The following is a 16,335-nucleotide window of genomic DNA, read 5'->3' on the forward strand; positions in this document are numbered from 1 at the left end:
TCAGTTGCTCAGCACACAATATGAGCTAGTAAACGGGACTGGACATTGGATTTGTGGGAGAAGATGGCTGTTTCTCTGACTGGAGGCCTGTGACTAGTGGTGTGCCACAGGGATTGGTGCTGAGTCTGTTGTTGTTTGATCTATATCAATGATCTAGATGATAACCTAGTTAACTGGATCAGCAAATTTGCAGATGTCACCAAGATTGGGGGTGTAGCGAACAGCAAGGAAGATGATCGTAGCTTGCAGTGGGATCTGGACCAGCTGGAAAAATGGGCTGAAAAATGGCAGCTGGATTTTAATGCAGACAAGTGTGAGGTGTTGCACTTCAGTAGGACCAACCAGGGTAGGTCTTTTACAGTAAATGGAAGGGCTCTGAGAAATGCTGTAGGACAAGGGGATCTTGGAATATAATTCTATAATTCATTAAAAATGATGTCACAGGTAGATAGGGTTGTAAAGAAAACTTTGGCACATTGGCCTTCATAAATCAAATTTTTGAGTACAGCAGATGGGATGTTATGTTGAAGTTGTATAAAACATTGGTGAGGCCTAATTTGGAGTATTGAGTGCAGTTTTGGTCACTCTCTTACAGGAACGATGTATATAAAGTTGAAAGAGAACAGAGAAAATTTACAAGAATGTTGCTGGGACTGGAGGACCTGAGTTATAAGGAAAGATTGAATATGTTAGGACTTTATTTCTTGGAATGTAGAAGATTGAGGGGAGAATTGATAAAGGTATGAGGGTTATAGTTAGAGTAAATCCAAGCAGGCTTTTTCCACTGAGGCTGGGTGGGATCATGAGTTAAGGGTGAAAGGTGAAAAGTTTATGGGAAACATGAGGGGAAGTTTCTTCATTCAGAGGGGTGTGAGAGCGTGGAACAAGCTGCCAGTAGAAGTGGTGCATGTGAGATCAATTTCAAAGTTTAAGAAAAATTTGGATAGGTACATAGATGGTGGGGGTATGGAGGGCTATGGTCCCAGTGCAGAGTGATAGGAGTAGGCAGTTTAAATGATTCAGCATGGACCAGATGGGTCAAAGGGCCTGTTTCTCTGATGTATGTTTCTATGATTCAGAAGGAATCTGATTGGAGAGGAGAGTGGACCATGGGAGAAAGGGAAGGAGGAGGGGCACCAGTGGGAGGTGATAAGCACGTGAGTAGAAGAGGTACTGTAAGAGACAAGAGTGGGGAATACTTGAAGAGGGAAGGGAGAGGGAAAAAAGTTTACTGGAAGGAGAAATTGATGTTCATGCCATCAGGTTGGAGGCTACCTAGATGGAATATGAGGTTTTGCCCCTCCACCCTGAGAGTAGCCTCATCATGGCAAAAGAGGAGGCCATGGACCAACATGGGAAAGGGGATAGGAATTAAAATGGTTTGCCACCGGGAAATTCCTTCTTTCCTTTCTCCTAAGGTCCACTTTCCTCTCCTATCAGATTCCTTCTTCTCTACCCCTTTAACTTTCCCACCTACCTGGTTTCACCTATCAACTTCTAGCTAGTCCCCCTTCCCCCCACTGTTCTATTGTGGCATCTTCACCCTTCCTTTCCCGTCCTAATGAAGGGTCTCAGCCGGAAATATTGACCGTTTGTTCATTTCCAAAGATGCTGCCTGACCTGCTGAGTTCCTTCAGCACTTGGTGTGTGTTGTCACTTGTGCTCTGCAGGTTATTCACTCCAATAATAGTTCCACCTTCTCGACTCACTTTGACTTTGCTTATATTTCTCTCTGTCACTAAGTTGCCATAGTACTGCCTCATTATTACACAGTATTCATATCTGACTGCCTGCTCACCGAAGTTGGTTGGCTTTCATTCTCTTGTACTTGGCTATTCAGCTTCCATTTGGCCGGTTCTCTTCCTGTCGCTAAGGTAAAAATCTGGCTTGGTCTCTACCCCTGTCCTTATATGTACGTGCACCTTTCCTCCCCCATTATTTAAATTAATTCCTTAAATTATGAAAGGCTTTGGTAAATCAGAAGCCCTTTGCAGTAGAAAGCCCTGCCTCTGATCTGATCAATTTAATCATAATAATGGACCCAGGCAGATAAATATAATATGATCAACTGTGAGCTCCAAGTTGTTGATTTTAATAATATTGAATGTCAAGGAGAGAGGCAGAGAGAAATCTTGATGGAGATGCTTACGGCCTGGTAGAGGAGTCCTTGTTTGAGTGTTATCTAAATCTTACCACATACAGGTACAAACTGCTTCATTATCTTATAAATGGAATTGACAATCTGCAAATATCAATAAACATCCCCATTTTTGACCTTGTATTAGAGGAATGACAAAGATAAATTTGCAGTCATCTTGAAGGTGTTGTGTTTGCTCACCTTTAGCTACTGAGGAGACCCTGAGACAAACCAGTTGCTGCACTGTTATGTCTGAGGCAGATCTACGTGGGGATATTTTAAATCAGCAATTCTCACCCTTAACAGAAATGCAGCTTTCCTACAGGGCAGAACGTATCAGGTAATAGAAAAAGGCTGCAAAGTTAACTGTAAACTGTTCAGACTGATGCAGGTTTAGTTATTTCCTACATTTTGATTCTCACTTGAGATATCACAAGTAAATTTAGAATTTTAACCCAGCAATACAGTAAACAATCTCCAATTGCTCATACTTTGAAAGGATGACATTGTTGATTATTGTTAAAACGTTAAACTATTGACCAATTGAGATCAGTCCATGCAACTGAGTTTTCTCAATAGGTTGATAGTTTAATGCTTTAACAATAATTAGCAATGTCACCTTTCAAAATTATGATCACAATTTGCCTAGAAATGCCCTATAATATGTCATTTTAAGAATTTTCTACTAAGGTCATGAGGCCTCTTTTGCCTGACACAAATCCATTTTCCTGCCAAGTCATCTACTCCAAGGGCTTCGGGTATGACAGGGCAACTCCATCAGCGAGCTGCTCATTGATTAGAGCTGCTCATTGATTAGAGCTGCTCATTGATTAGAGCTGTTCATTGATTAGAGCTACTCATTGATAGAGCTGCTCATTGATTAGAGCTGTTCATTGATTAGAGCTGCTCATTGATTAGAGCTGCTCATTGATTAGAGCTGCTCATTGATAAGAGCTGCTCATTGATTAGAGCTGCTCATTGATTAGAGCTGCTCATTGATTAGAGCTGCTCATTGATTAGAGCTGCTCATTGATTAGAGCTGCTCATTGATTAGAGTAGCTGGACTGGTGTCAGCAGTGGAGCCGACCGAGGTGTTGTAGTGGCAGCCATGGTGTCGGAGAAGGGTCCGGATGTGACGTCGGAGAAGGGGCCGGCTGTGACGTCGGAGAAGGGGCCGGATGTGACGTCGGAGAAGGGGCCGCATGTGACGTCGGAGAAGGGGCCGCATGTGACGCCGGAGAGGGGGCCGCATGTGACGCCGGAGAGGGGGCCGGATGTGACGCCGGAGAAGGGGCCGGATGTGACGCCGGAGAAGGGGCCGGATGTGACGCCGGAGAAGGGGCCGGCTGTGACGCCGGAGAAGGGGCCGCATGTGACGCCGGAGAAGGGGCCGCATGTGACGCCGGAGAGGGGGCCGCATGTGACGCCGGAGAGGGGGCCGGATGTGACGCCGGAGAAGGGGCCGGATGTGACGCCGGAGAAGGGGCCGGATGTGACGCCGGAGAAGGGGCCGGCTGTGACGCCGGAGAAGGGGCCGGCTGTGACGCCGGAGAAGGGGCCGGATGTGACGCCGGAGAAGGGGCCGGATGTGACGCCGGAGAAGGGGCCGGCTGTGACGCCGGAGAAGGGGCCGGCTGTGACGCCGGAGAAGGGGCCGGCTGTGACGCCGGAGAAGGGGCCGGCTGTGACGCCGGAGAAGGGGCCGGCTGTGACGCCGGAGAAGGGGCCGGATGTGACGCCGGGGAAGGGGCGGATGTGAGGTCGGGGAAGGGGCCGGCTGTGACGCCGGGGAAGGGGCCGGCTGTGACGCCGGGGAAGGGGCCGGCTGTGACGCCGGAGAAGGGGCCGGATGTGACGCCGGAGAAGGGGCCGGATGTGACGCCGGAGAAGGGGCCGGATGTGACGTCGGAGAAGGGGCCGGATGTGACGTCGTAGAAGGGGCCGGATGTGACGTCGGAGAAGGGGCCGGATGTGACGTCGCAGAAGGGGCCGGATGTGATACTGGAGAAGGGGCCGGATGTGATACTGGAGAAGGGGCCGGCTGTGACGTCGGAGAAGGGGCCGGCTGTGACGTCGGAGAAGGGGCCGGATGTGACGTCGGAGAAGGGGCCGGATGTGACGTCGGAGAAGGGGCCGGATGTGACGTCGGAGAAGGGGCCGGATGTGACGTCGGAGAAGGGGCCGGATGTGACGTCGGAGAAGGGGCCGGCTGTGACGTCGGAGAAGGGGCCGGCTGTGACGCCGGAGAAGGGGCCGGATGTGACGTCGGAGAAGGGGCCGGATGTGACGCCGGAGAAGGGGCCGGTTGTGACGTCGGAGAAGGGGCCGGATGTGACGTCGGAGAAGGGGCCGGATGTGACGTCGGGGAAGGGGCGGATGTGACGTCGGGGAAGGGGCCGGCTGTGACGTCGGAGAAGGGGCCGGCTGTGACGTCGGAGAAGGGGCCGGCTGTGACGTCGGAGAAGGGGCCGGCTGTGACGTCGGAGAAGGGGCCGGCTGTGACGCCGGAGAAGGGGCCGGCTGTGACGCCGGAGAAGGGGCCGGATGTGACGCCGGAGAAGGGGCCGGATGTGACGTCGGAGAAGGGGCCGGATGTGACGTCGGAGAAGGGGCGGATGTGACGCCGGAGAAGGGGCCGGCTGTGACGTCGGAGAAGGGGCCGGATGTGACGTCGGAGAAGGGGCCGGATGTGACGTCGGAGAAGGGGCCGGATGTGACGTCGGAGAAGGGGCGGATGTGATGTTGGGGAAGGGGCCGGCTGAGGTGCTTCACTATCTCAGTGAAAAACAACTCTTACTTGATCTGTCCACACCTCTTTCCGGCTTATCATATGTTCTCTAGATTTTGTCAACTCTAATGGGGAAAACATTTCCAGTTAGCTAATTTATCTATGGAACTCAATTCAGATATTTCAATTAGATAACCCTCCCCCATCTCAACATCCTGATGAATTGCTCAGTCTCTCTCTCCAATGCAATTATGTGCTTCCTATTATATGGCAAACAGAAATCCACACAGTCATCAGCTGTGATTTAATTTGCAACATTGCTCCTTGCTCCTATATTCTATTCCCTGGTAATGAAAACTGGTATCCCATACGTCTTCTCTGTCACCTTATGTACCTGTGCTTATGGTTTGCAGAACCCTTGGTCTAGTACACTAAATTTCCCTGTTTCTTAATACTGTCGGCCAGAAAAAAACTACAAATTTATGAGCGTGTGTCGATAGAGGTAACCTGAGTTCAGTAACTGACATAAGCTGGCCGAGATTGTTTCAAATCAACCTGGCTTTGGGAATAAAAAGAGAGAGTCAGCACAAGTCCCTGTTTGGGAGATGTCACTGAAGTAATGCTGAAGTAACCTTGGGATCATGAGGAAACTTGTATTCGAGTTCCCCTTGTCCTCACCTACCACCCCGCCAGCCTCTGGATCCAGCACATTATCCTCCGCCATATCCGCCACCTTCAACAGGACCCCACCACTAAGCACATCTTTCCCTCCCAACCCCTCTCCGCTTTCCGCAGGGATCGTTCCCTCAACGACTCCTTGGTCCACACGCCCCTCCCCACGGATCTCCCACCCGGTACTTATCCCTGCAAGCGTAAGTGCTACACCTGTCCCTACACCTCCTCTCTTGCCACTGTTCAGGGCCCCAAACAGCACTTCCAAGTGAGGCAACACTTCACTTGTGAGTCTGTTGGGGTCATCTATTGCATCCGGTGCTCCTGGTGCGGCCTCCTCTACATCGGAGAAACCCCACGCAGATTGGGGGACCGCTTCGTCAAGCACCTCCACTCCATCCGCCACAACAGACAGGATCTCCCAGTTGCCACCCACTTCAACTCTGCTTCACATTCCCATTCGGATATGTCCGTACATGGCCTCCTCTACTGCCATGATGAGGCTAAACTCAGGTTGGAGGAGCAACACCTCACACCGCATGGGTAGTCTCCAGCCCCTGCGCATGAACAACTTCCGGTAATTCCCTCCCCCTCCCTTCCCCCATCCCAGTTTCACTCTGCCCCCTCCCCCAGCTGCCTATCACCTCCCTCATGGTTCCGCCTCCTTCTACTACCCACTGTGCTTTCCCCTATTCCTTCTTCACCTTTCCTGCTTATCGCCTCCCTGCTTCCCCTCCCCTACCCCTTACTGGTTTTTACCTGGCAACTACCTGCCTTCTCCTTCCCACACATCCCCCACCTTCTTTATAGGACCCCTGCCCCCTCCTTCTTCAGTCCTGACAAAGGGTCTCGGCCCAAAACGTCGACTGTTCATTTCCACGGATGCTGCCCGACCTGCTGAGTTCCTCCAGTGTCTTGTGCGTGTTGCTTTTTCCAACTTTTGTTGGTTCTGCCCACTTTGGCATTCCAAGCAAAAATGATGTAATCCACTTAAACATTCCCACATCTATAATTTATCCATACAACGTTAATTCTGAACCAAGTATTTCTACAATAATTCCAAAATTCCAAGCCAATGTGCAGGCCTGATCAACAGTTACACAAGAACATAAGAAATAGGAGCAGGAGTAGGCCATCAAAGCCTGTCAAGCCTGCTCTGCATTCAATAAGATCATGGCTGATCTGACCATGGACTCATCTCCACCTACCTGCCTTTTCCCCATAATCCTTAATTCCCCTACTATGCAAAAACGTATCTAACCTTATCTTAAATATATTTACTGAAGTAGCCTCCATTGCTTCATTGGACAAAGAATTCCACAGCTTCACCACTCTCTGGGAAAAGCAGTTCCTCCTCATGTCCATCCTGAATCTACTCCCCTGAATCTTGAGGGTATGTCTCTTAGTTCTAGTCTCAACCTACCAGTGGAAACAACTTTCCTCCCTCTATCTTATCTATCCCTTTCATAATTTTATATATTTCTACAAGATTTCCTCTTATTCTTCTGAATTCCAGTGAGTACAGTTCTAGGCAACTCAATCTCTCCTCATAGTCAATCCCCTTCATCTCTGGAATCAACCTGTTGAACTTCCTCTGCACTGCCTCCAAAGCCAGTATATCCTTCCTCAAGTAAGGAGACCAGAACTGCATGCAATACTCCAGGTGCAACCTCACCAGTACCCTATACAGTTGCAGCATAACGTCCGTGCTCTTAAATTCAATCCCTCTAACAATGAAAGTCAACATTCCATTAGCCTTCTCGATAGCCTGCTGCACCTGCAAACCAACCTTTTGTGATTCATTCACAAGCACTCCCAAGTCCCTCTGCAGAGCAGCATGCTGCAATTTTTTACCATTTAAATAATAATATTCTTTCGTTTATCCTTTACAATTACCGGAATGTTTGGTTGAAGTTATTGGTGTACAAGAGGGTCACACCAGTTACTGAAAGCAGAGGTTCACATACTTTTCCCAAAAAGTACATGTACTATTGGATCATTTTTCTCAATAAATATGAACAAATATGATGTTTTTTGTGTTGTTTATTTAATTGGGTTCTCTATATCTGGTTTTAGGACTTGCATGAAGATCTGATCACATCTTACGTCATATTTATGCAGATATAGAGAAAATTCAATGGTGTTCACAAGCTTTCTAGCATCACTGTAACTGCACCACTGTGTGTGGCTTCCCGATAGGGTTACCACCATTTTGTATGACCTGAAACAGCCCATAGGTCAAGCCTAGGAATAGGCTATACTTGGGTTTATGACGAATACAGATATAGGCTTTGTGCCCAGTGGTGTCACTGCAAAGTTCATTAAAGTCTGCTTAATGAGTTAACAATTTGTCTCACAATTGTATAGACCTAAAGTTGCAGATTTGGATCCAGTTAGAGTACCTGTAATCAATCTTTATAGTAAAGCACATTACAATGTTTAATTAGTTACAGTCATTGGTAATTTTGTGTTTTCCATCACAAAGAACTGTGCACAATATTCCTCAATGACTTTAACTCAGTACCCAAGTAGACTCCCAACATGATGCTCTTGTGGATTGATGGCTCCATGCCGAACTCCTGCTGATTTGTATCACATCCCATTACTCAGCTATTCACAGCTATGTCAATGCCCATTTTTAATACAAGACCATTCACTGTCATGGTGGTTTTTAAATTATTGCAGTCTGCCACTTGACTGCCATTTGCTGTGCAAATGCTGCTTATCATGTGTACCTTCCTGGTCCACAGCTCAGGTGTGCTGCTGTGACTGTTTGCTTGGCTAATGATGGGAGGCCTTTCAGGTTCAAGTGATCTCCTATTTGACTACTGAGGGCATTCCCTTCACCTGCATGACCACATCCTAAAGAAGGTGATGCAATTACTGCTTCTACAGCACACAGCATCATGGAACCTTGCACTAATACTACCACCTCCATTTCAACAGCAATCCAACATGCTTTGGGAAATGCAAGCACTATCATGCCTGAAAGCTCCACATCAACATGCAGGTTAGTGAATCTGCCTGTCAATGTTTGCTCCAGAAAAGGTGCAACAGTACAATGTCTCACAAATTCACAACGACACTGCTGATTGCTTCCTCCGCCATTTTAATTGTGAGTACTGAATTTCTAGCTTTAAGTTGCTTTCAGATTGAAATTATCCTCGCATTTTGAACCAGATCATTAAACTTGACATAAGTTACACCAGGATAAACAAATAAGTTTGTGAGTGTACTGTTATTGATCACTTCCACTAATATTTATCTTCCACTTGCTCACAGATCATTGACTTTAGATCTTCAAAGTTCCCCGTTTCTTCTGTAACTTTATTGGTTTTGGAGAACATATTCATCAGTTAAAGGTAAATCCTAAATATTTCTTTATTTTGCCAGATTTACTTAATTTCCTGATGTTTTACATATGCTATTGTACAGTTAAACTGTACTGATCCAGCATGCTTAGGACTTAGGTGGTGATGAAGAGGTAGACTTTTCAGATTATGGGAAATGGGCCATACTGAGTTGAAAGGAAAAGGGGCTCCACTATGTTTAAAGAAGTGTGGGAAACAGGGCACTGGCGAGTTTAAAGGGATTACAGGAAATGGAGCCCACTGAAATTAAAGTGAGCACAGGAAACAGGGTCTGGTTAAATTTAAATTTAAAGGGATTACAGAAACCATCATCTGGTGAACCAGATGCTGAGCCGTCGCAATTTCAGAATAATTGGATAGCATGTTACTGGAATTTTACTGGATCAATAGACTTGGGCTTCTGTTTTTGGAGACTCATACGGTGAAAGAGCATGGAAATGCCATGGTTACTTTAAGCCACAGGCCATAAGTTTTATTCCCACAATGCAGACTCTTACAGGAGGTATCTATTCTTGACATTACTGTAGTGTTTAGAGTAGTTTTTGTACTGCACAGTATTAGTTATCTTATGCAGGTTAGGTGCTTCAGGGAAGTACGTTTATCACATCTGTCAATACTTCGGTACTTGAAAGAAGGCATATGCAATACTACATTTTCCATTTTTCAAAATGCCTTAATATTAAAGCAACCCCCAACCATAAAGCAAAATTACATTTACCACAATGGATAAATTATATGTACTGATGATATCATTGCCTATTTAGAGTCCATTTCTGAAACATTCTGCAGATGGCACTGCAGCTCTGTGTTTGAAAAATGAGCATTGACTCTTCAAAGCATGAAACTCAAGTAGAATTCTAGTCACACATCTATTAACAGGCCCAAATTTACAAGAGAACCTTTTATACCAAATAAAACAAACGGTAATCATGGTGATTAAGCAGTAAATACATTAGACTGATGGATACTCTGTAATGCCATACATTTACAAAAGTTAAGAAATATAAAATAAATCCTAATTGCACATGCCATTTGTAGTCAAACACTGAAAGCTTAGAAGCTAGATTATACCGTCTAGTTTAAAAATATGATACATATCTACAATTGCCTTTTAAACATACTCCATAATAAGGGAAATTCAATCGACCTGAGTATCTGACTAGGTCAGAGTTTAATTATCTTTCACCTTTACTATTTGATTTTCTAATTCTGGATGATATTGCAATTTTATGCCAATTAATATGAACAATTACAGTCCTGGAAAGGTAACATAATCCTACTATTATAAATGATGTCAGGAACAAGTTGTACCAGATCACACAATCACAATCGGACACAAAATAAAGCTCCAACAAAAGAGTTCGAACAATACATGTTCAAAACGCAGCCTTTACTGCAACCTTATGACATTTTCACTGAGTGGATATGAAAAGGCAAAGTGAGTGCTAAAAATACAGTTTGAGATGCAGGCTATTTTAATTTCCAAGCTGCAGTTGTGTTTGAATGGTGGGCAGCCAAATAGATTGCATCAGCAGCAGGAAGCTTGCCAACTTTTAGTTGGGATTTCCAGCAGGCATCCTGAGGGATACTTACTTGTTCTTAAAGAGAGGTTATATTCACTGTTGCCAGATTGCTCCATGGTCCTTTATGAAACTGAGCACTCCCAGTTGAAATGCCTTCTCCCAAGCTCCCTGATGCTTTTTAATGGAATGAGGTAGGAGGAATGGGATGAAGATGGTTAAAAACCATATTTCCCATACCCAAAACAGTTGGTACATTAGGTCAACTCTAACATCAGTACCCCAATTTTAATTTATGCAATATTTTAAATGACCTGACAAGACCTGCAAGGACGAACAATATGTCCATATTTTTCCAGTTCTCTTAATTACACCAAACACTTTCCCTTCCACAGAGTATCTGCTACATCACTTCCTGAATCACCTACTAAAATGGTACCCCACCTCCACTCATGCATCAGAGCACTACACTTATGAACCTTTATAGCTCAAATAATTGCAGCCTAAAGTCTGGGTTGTAAATGTGCATCTCACCTTCTGGAGATGGTTGATCATGCAAACTATGCGTAGAGTTTTCAAAGCCTCCCTCAACTCTTTTGGTCAGTGCGCTGGGATGAATGGCTGTGGCTTTGGATTATATACAATGTTTTGCTACAATTCCTGAATCTTAGGCCAACAGAATACTAAGAGATCTTTGGGCTGCATGGATCATACATATAGCACTTTTTGAAATATTTACATCCCTTCAAACAGCCTGATTTCATTTAATAAGTAAACTAACTGTTGTATTTAGTGCAACCTTAATATACTGAATGCATCTTGGTATCCATCAACATCAACTATCATTTACATAGCATCGTTGTTTTGATAGAATGCCCCATGGAACTACATAGGATTGTTCAGATTTTTCTGACAGTGGAGAAGGCAGTGCACTCTGTATCCTGGATGTTCGGATATGGACAGATTAAGTCTAATATAAAGTAAACCACCATCTGTACGTCTATCTGTATGTCAGAATGAACATAGTTCAGGGTTTTTCTAGCAGATGAATTGAAATAGCAGCAGAAACTGATGCTGTTACAGAGAAACGAGCAGGTAATGCTTGTGATGAAAAGAATATGAAATCAAAAGGTCAACTCAGTGAAGTGGGACTCAGCAACTGAAAACAGTCTGGTTCAGTCTTGTCAATGGCTAGGAAAAAAAAAAGTTTGTGGCAAGGACTGAAGTCAGCTTTACCAATGTATAATTTTTGGAATTATTGGCTCATCCAGACTGGAATTTGAAAAAAAAAGGCTAACAATGAGAGATGGAAATAAAGTTGTGCTTTTCAGCAAAGTCACAAAAGGAAAAATCCATGAGGACTATTTTAACTTCTCTACGTCCAATTCAATTACACAAATATTTCAAGCTTAATTATCTTTTTAACAGAAAGATACATACACTCGAATGTGAAATAAGCAACGTGCTTTGCTTTATCTCTATTTAAATTATATTGAGTATTTCAAAATATATGTTTCATATTAAAACACAAATACATCTGCACTTGTTGCTGGATCAGCAGTCAGAGTTCTGGACAGATCCAGAGACACAAGTGTACATTCCCACACCAGCAGCTGATGAATTTATATTTAAATAATTAAATAAATCAGAAATGCTTTTAAAATTCTCATCTCAGCATTACTAAACATGAAGCCACCAGCTTGTAAAATAATCCATTTGGTTCACAGATGTATATCAGGGATCAGCCATCCCTACCCATCCAGCCACTCCAAACTAACCAATGTGGTCAACTCTTAACCACCTCTCATTCAGGAGCAACTAAGAAAGGACACTTTTGCTAATTACCTCCACATTCCATGAATGAATAACTTCAAAACAATTCATATGGGGGAAAAATACGAGAAAATGTGTCACGCAACTTATGGGAAAAAATGGCATGCAACAAACTTTAACTTTTAATACTTGTAGCAATCATGTAAAATTGCTTTACTGAACCAGAATTTGAACTAGGGTTAATATCACTATCATACGTTGTGAAATTTGTTAATATATATGTTTAATGTATATGTTACAGAAAATAAAAAGCTGCTGTTGTGGTTAACAATATACTCTCATGAATGATTGTGGATTACTCACGCTTCCAAAGATATATTAGAGTAAACAATTATGTAGCCAGGTATACTGATGTTTAGATGTTGGTCATATAGAATTTTGCGTGTAGATGTCTGGGGAACAATATTCAATACAGCCCAACACCTATAAGAGAAAAAATAAAAATTATGGATTTCATATGATTAATTCAACTTCCAATGTAGCAAATTAATGATTCAAGTTACTTGTGCCTTTGTCTCTGTTGTTTACTGAGGCCATAAAACCAATCAATTTATGTGCAATGTAAAGCAGTATCAAATTTAAGCCCCAGAGCTACAAGAGAAACAGCTAATAAGAGAACAAAGAGGAAGGTGAAGAGGGCTGAGGAACTGACAAAGAAGTAAGCAAAGTGAGTGATGAGCAATAGGGAGAGAAACTGAAAGGAAGAGAGGAGGTGTAGATAAAGTGTAAGTAGAGGACATTAACCTGCTAGAGAAGAGAATAAGAGAGAAGAAAATTAGAAGGATGGTGGTTAGAAAGAGCTTGGGTCATATAATACATTTACAGAGTTACTTCTAATATCAAGTTAGACACGGTAAAATATAATTGAATAAAAGTACGAAAAATGACCTGTAACCCTAAATTATCAATCAATTATATTTGATCACGGTTCACTTTGTGCAGCACTGTAGGAGACAAGCCTGCAAGAATTTTACAGTTGTACTTACCCACCATGATTCTGTTTTGCTGGATTTTCCTTTGTTGTCAACTATAATAACCTTTACATACAGAAGTCTCTATTATGTAGAATTACCTTCAATCACTGATCTCAATTTTAACATCATCTAAATGCAAGACTTGCTATTGTCTCACAACCTGGCACGACACAAGACTGACTGGTATTATTATTTTCCTTTTAGATCTTTTAGTTCACTTTTTGATCTATCGGTGATAAACGCTTCTGCCATTTTCCCCAAAGAAAATACAAAGAATCATGTTAAATGCAATATTTGACACGATGAATGTGGGCAAGGGTCTGGATGGTTATTGGTTGCTGGAGAAGACAGGAATGCACAGTTAATATTGCTGTCAGACCTGCCATGATCTTATTAAATGGTGGAACAGGCCTGAGAGGCTCAGAAGCCAATTTGCTTTCATTAATTTAAGTCCCTATCTAGATGGCCCATCAATGTTTAGCTGTAAACAGCATCAAATTGCTCTTACTAAAACAATAAAATACAATTTTATAAGAATTAATTGCTTGCCACCAAATGATAATTAACTGGATGGGATTGTAATAACATTCTCAAATCTATAACTATGTCTGAAGGAACAGAAAAGATAACAGCATTACCTTGACGATGATGAAATTCTGCAAAAAAAAATCTTCTCTTGTTCACTGAAGCTGTTTCCAAAAACACAATTTGTGTAATCTAACTACCATGTTTGATAATCAATGCTGATTAACACTGCAGCCAAGTTTAATTCCCTGATTACTACTGCTTTTGCATGACATGCTTAATTAGGGTCAGTCTATTATCTTTGTAGAAACACAGAATAATTTAAATGTCAACGTACTGGCTAGATATTGCATCAAGCTTTTGTTTTGTAAAATGAAAACATACTTAAGCTTGTTTTAGTCCTGTCATTGAATTATTTAATGATATTTAATTACTGGGTTAATAGATAATAAGTATAAGTAATTTGGAGTGAAAATGATAAAACATTAGGGAAAAAATGGCAGCAAAAATAGAAAGGAATCCAAACATATTCTGTTTAAAGACAGAGAGTAGGGGTGGAAGGCTGTTATCTTCGCTGGGGGTCCATGACTAGTAGTGTCGCACAAGGATTAGAACATTACTGGTCATGTTTGTGATATAAATCAGTTACAGAAATGGGTAGATGGAGCTTAATCTGGGCAAGCCTGAGGTGTTGTACCTTGGGAAGTCAACTGGAAGGAGAAAGTATACAGATTATTATAGAACCTTACTAGCACTTAAGAAAAAGAGGGATCTTTGAGTCCAGGTCCATAGTTCACTGAAAGTGGCTATTCAGTGGAAACAATCGTAAAGGCAATATATGGAATGCCTGCCTTCATTGGCAAGGGTGCAGAGTATAAGAGTAAATAACTCATACTGCAGCCACAGCATGTAAAACTTCAGTCGGACCACACATGGAGTAGTTTATGCACGTCTGGCTGCTCCATGGAAGGAACCATGTGGAGACTGTCAAAAAGGTGAGGAAGAGGTTCACTAGGATGCATCCTGGATTTGAGCTATAAGTAAAGGTTGGACAAACTTGGCCCGTCCTCCTTTGATTGCCAGGGGCTAAGGGTGGACCTGACAGAGGTTTTTAAAATTATGAGAAGCACAGATAGAATAAAGGGTCAGAAGCTTTCTCAAGGGAGAGATCTCAACTACCAAAAGACATACTTTTAAGGTCAGAGTATAAAGGAAACATGAGAGGTAACTATTTTTTATGCAGAGAGAACATGCCAGGAATATGTTAGTGGGGTAGATCTTCTATTCTATGTCAGAATTAGAGGTTTACGTGAGGGGGAAATTAATTAAAGAGGAATATCAAGACACCAGAGAAAGGTGCAAGTTAGATAAAATAAAGTCCAAGGGCAAGGGATAACAGCACAGGAAGAGTATTGGTTGAATGACAGAAAAAAGAATAGGAATAAATGACATGCTACATGTTGGAAGATGTGCCACAGGAATGAGTGCTGGACCTTCAACTACACACAATTTATTTTAAAGGTAGATGAAAAGAGCATGTCACGAATCCAATTTTTCTCAGTTAGAAAGTAAGCAGGTAGAAGGATCCATGAAGTCTGAAAAGGTAATGGGCAGATGAAACAAGCAGGCACAGTGATATCAGATGGAGTACACCATGAGAAGATGTGAGATTAGGCACTCACTAAGAACAGCGAGACAGAATATTTTTAAGTAACTATCTAATAAATGCCGCCGTGCAGGGACCTTGGTGTGCAGGTTCATGAAATACAGTACTGAAATTTAACATGCCAGTACCCCATAGAGTCATAGAGAAGTACAGCACTGAGGCCCTTCTGCCCATCTAGTCCATGCTGAAAGCATTTAAACTGCCTACTCCCATCGACCTCCACTGGGACCATAGCCCTCCATATCCCTACTAATGATGCACCAATCCAAACTTTGCTTCATCGTTGAAATTGAGCTCACATGCACACTTGAGGTGGCAACTCATTCCACACACTCATGACCCTCTGAGTGGAGAAGTTTCCCCTCATGTTCTTCTTAAACTTCTTAGCTTTCACCCTTAACCCATGATCTCTGGTTGTAGTCCCACTGAACCTCAGAGGAGAAAAGCCTGCTTGCATTTACCCTATTTATACCCTTCATAATTTGTATACCTACATCAAATCCCCTCTCAATCTTTCACGTTCTAAGGAATACAGTCCCAACCTATTCAATCCTTCTTTATAGCTCAGGTCCTCCAGGCCTGGCAACATTCTTGTAAATTTTCTCAGTACTGTTTCAACCTTATTTACATCTTTCCTGTAGGTAGGTGGCTAAAACTACACACAATACTCCAAATTAGGCCTCAGCAACATCTTACACAACTTCAACATAACATCCCATCTCCTGTACACAATACATTGATTTATGAAGACCCTCATGCCTAAAGCTTTATTTACAGCCCTATCTAGCTGTGACACCACTTTCAATGAGTTATGGGCCTACATTCCCAGATCCCTTTGTTCTACCACATTCTCAGTGTACCAATCAATAATACGCTGACCTTTATTACAAGTGTGTTAAAATATAACAG

At 43.0% G+C, this 16,335-nt stretch overlaps 1 protein-coding gene across 1 annotated transcript in view; it reads right to left on the bottom strand.

Moving 5' to 3' along the window:
• Nucleotides 1–16,335, bottom strand: part of LOC140197022 (uncharacterized) — a 389,174-nt gene that overhangs the window by 135,797 nt on the left and 237,042 nt on the right. Inside the window, exon 11 of the mRNA XM_072256957.1 lies at nucleotides 12,565–12,684. Within this exon, the coding sequence (XP_072113058.1) occupies nucleotides 12,565–12,684 (120 nt within the window). The remainder of the gene's footprint in view (nucleotides 1–12,564; nucleotides 12,685–16,335) is intronic.

Source organism: Mobula birostris, chromosome 4 (genome assembly GCF_030028105.1).
Source record: "Mobula birostris isolate sMobBir1 chromosome 4, sMobBir1.hap1, whole genome shotgun sequence".
Classification (NCBI taxonomy): Eukaryota; Metazoa; Chordata; class Chondrichthyes; order Myliobatiformes; family Myliobatidae; genus Mobula; species Mobula birostris.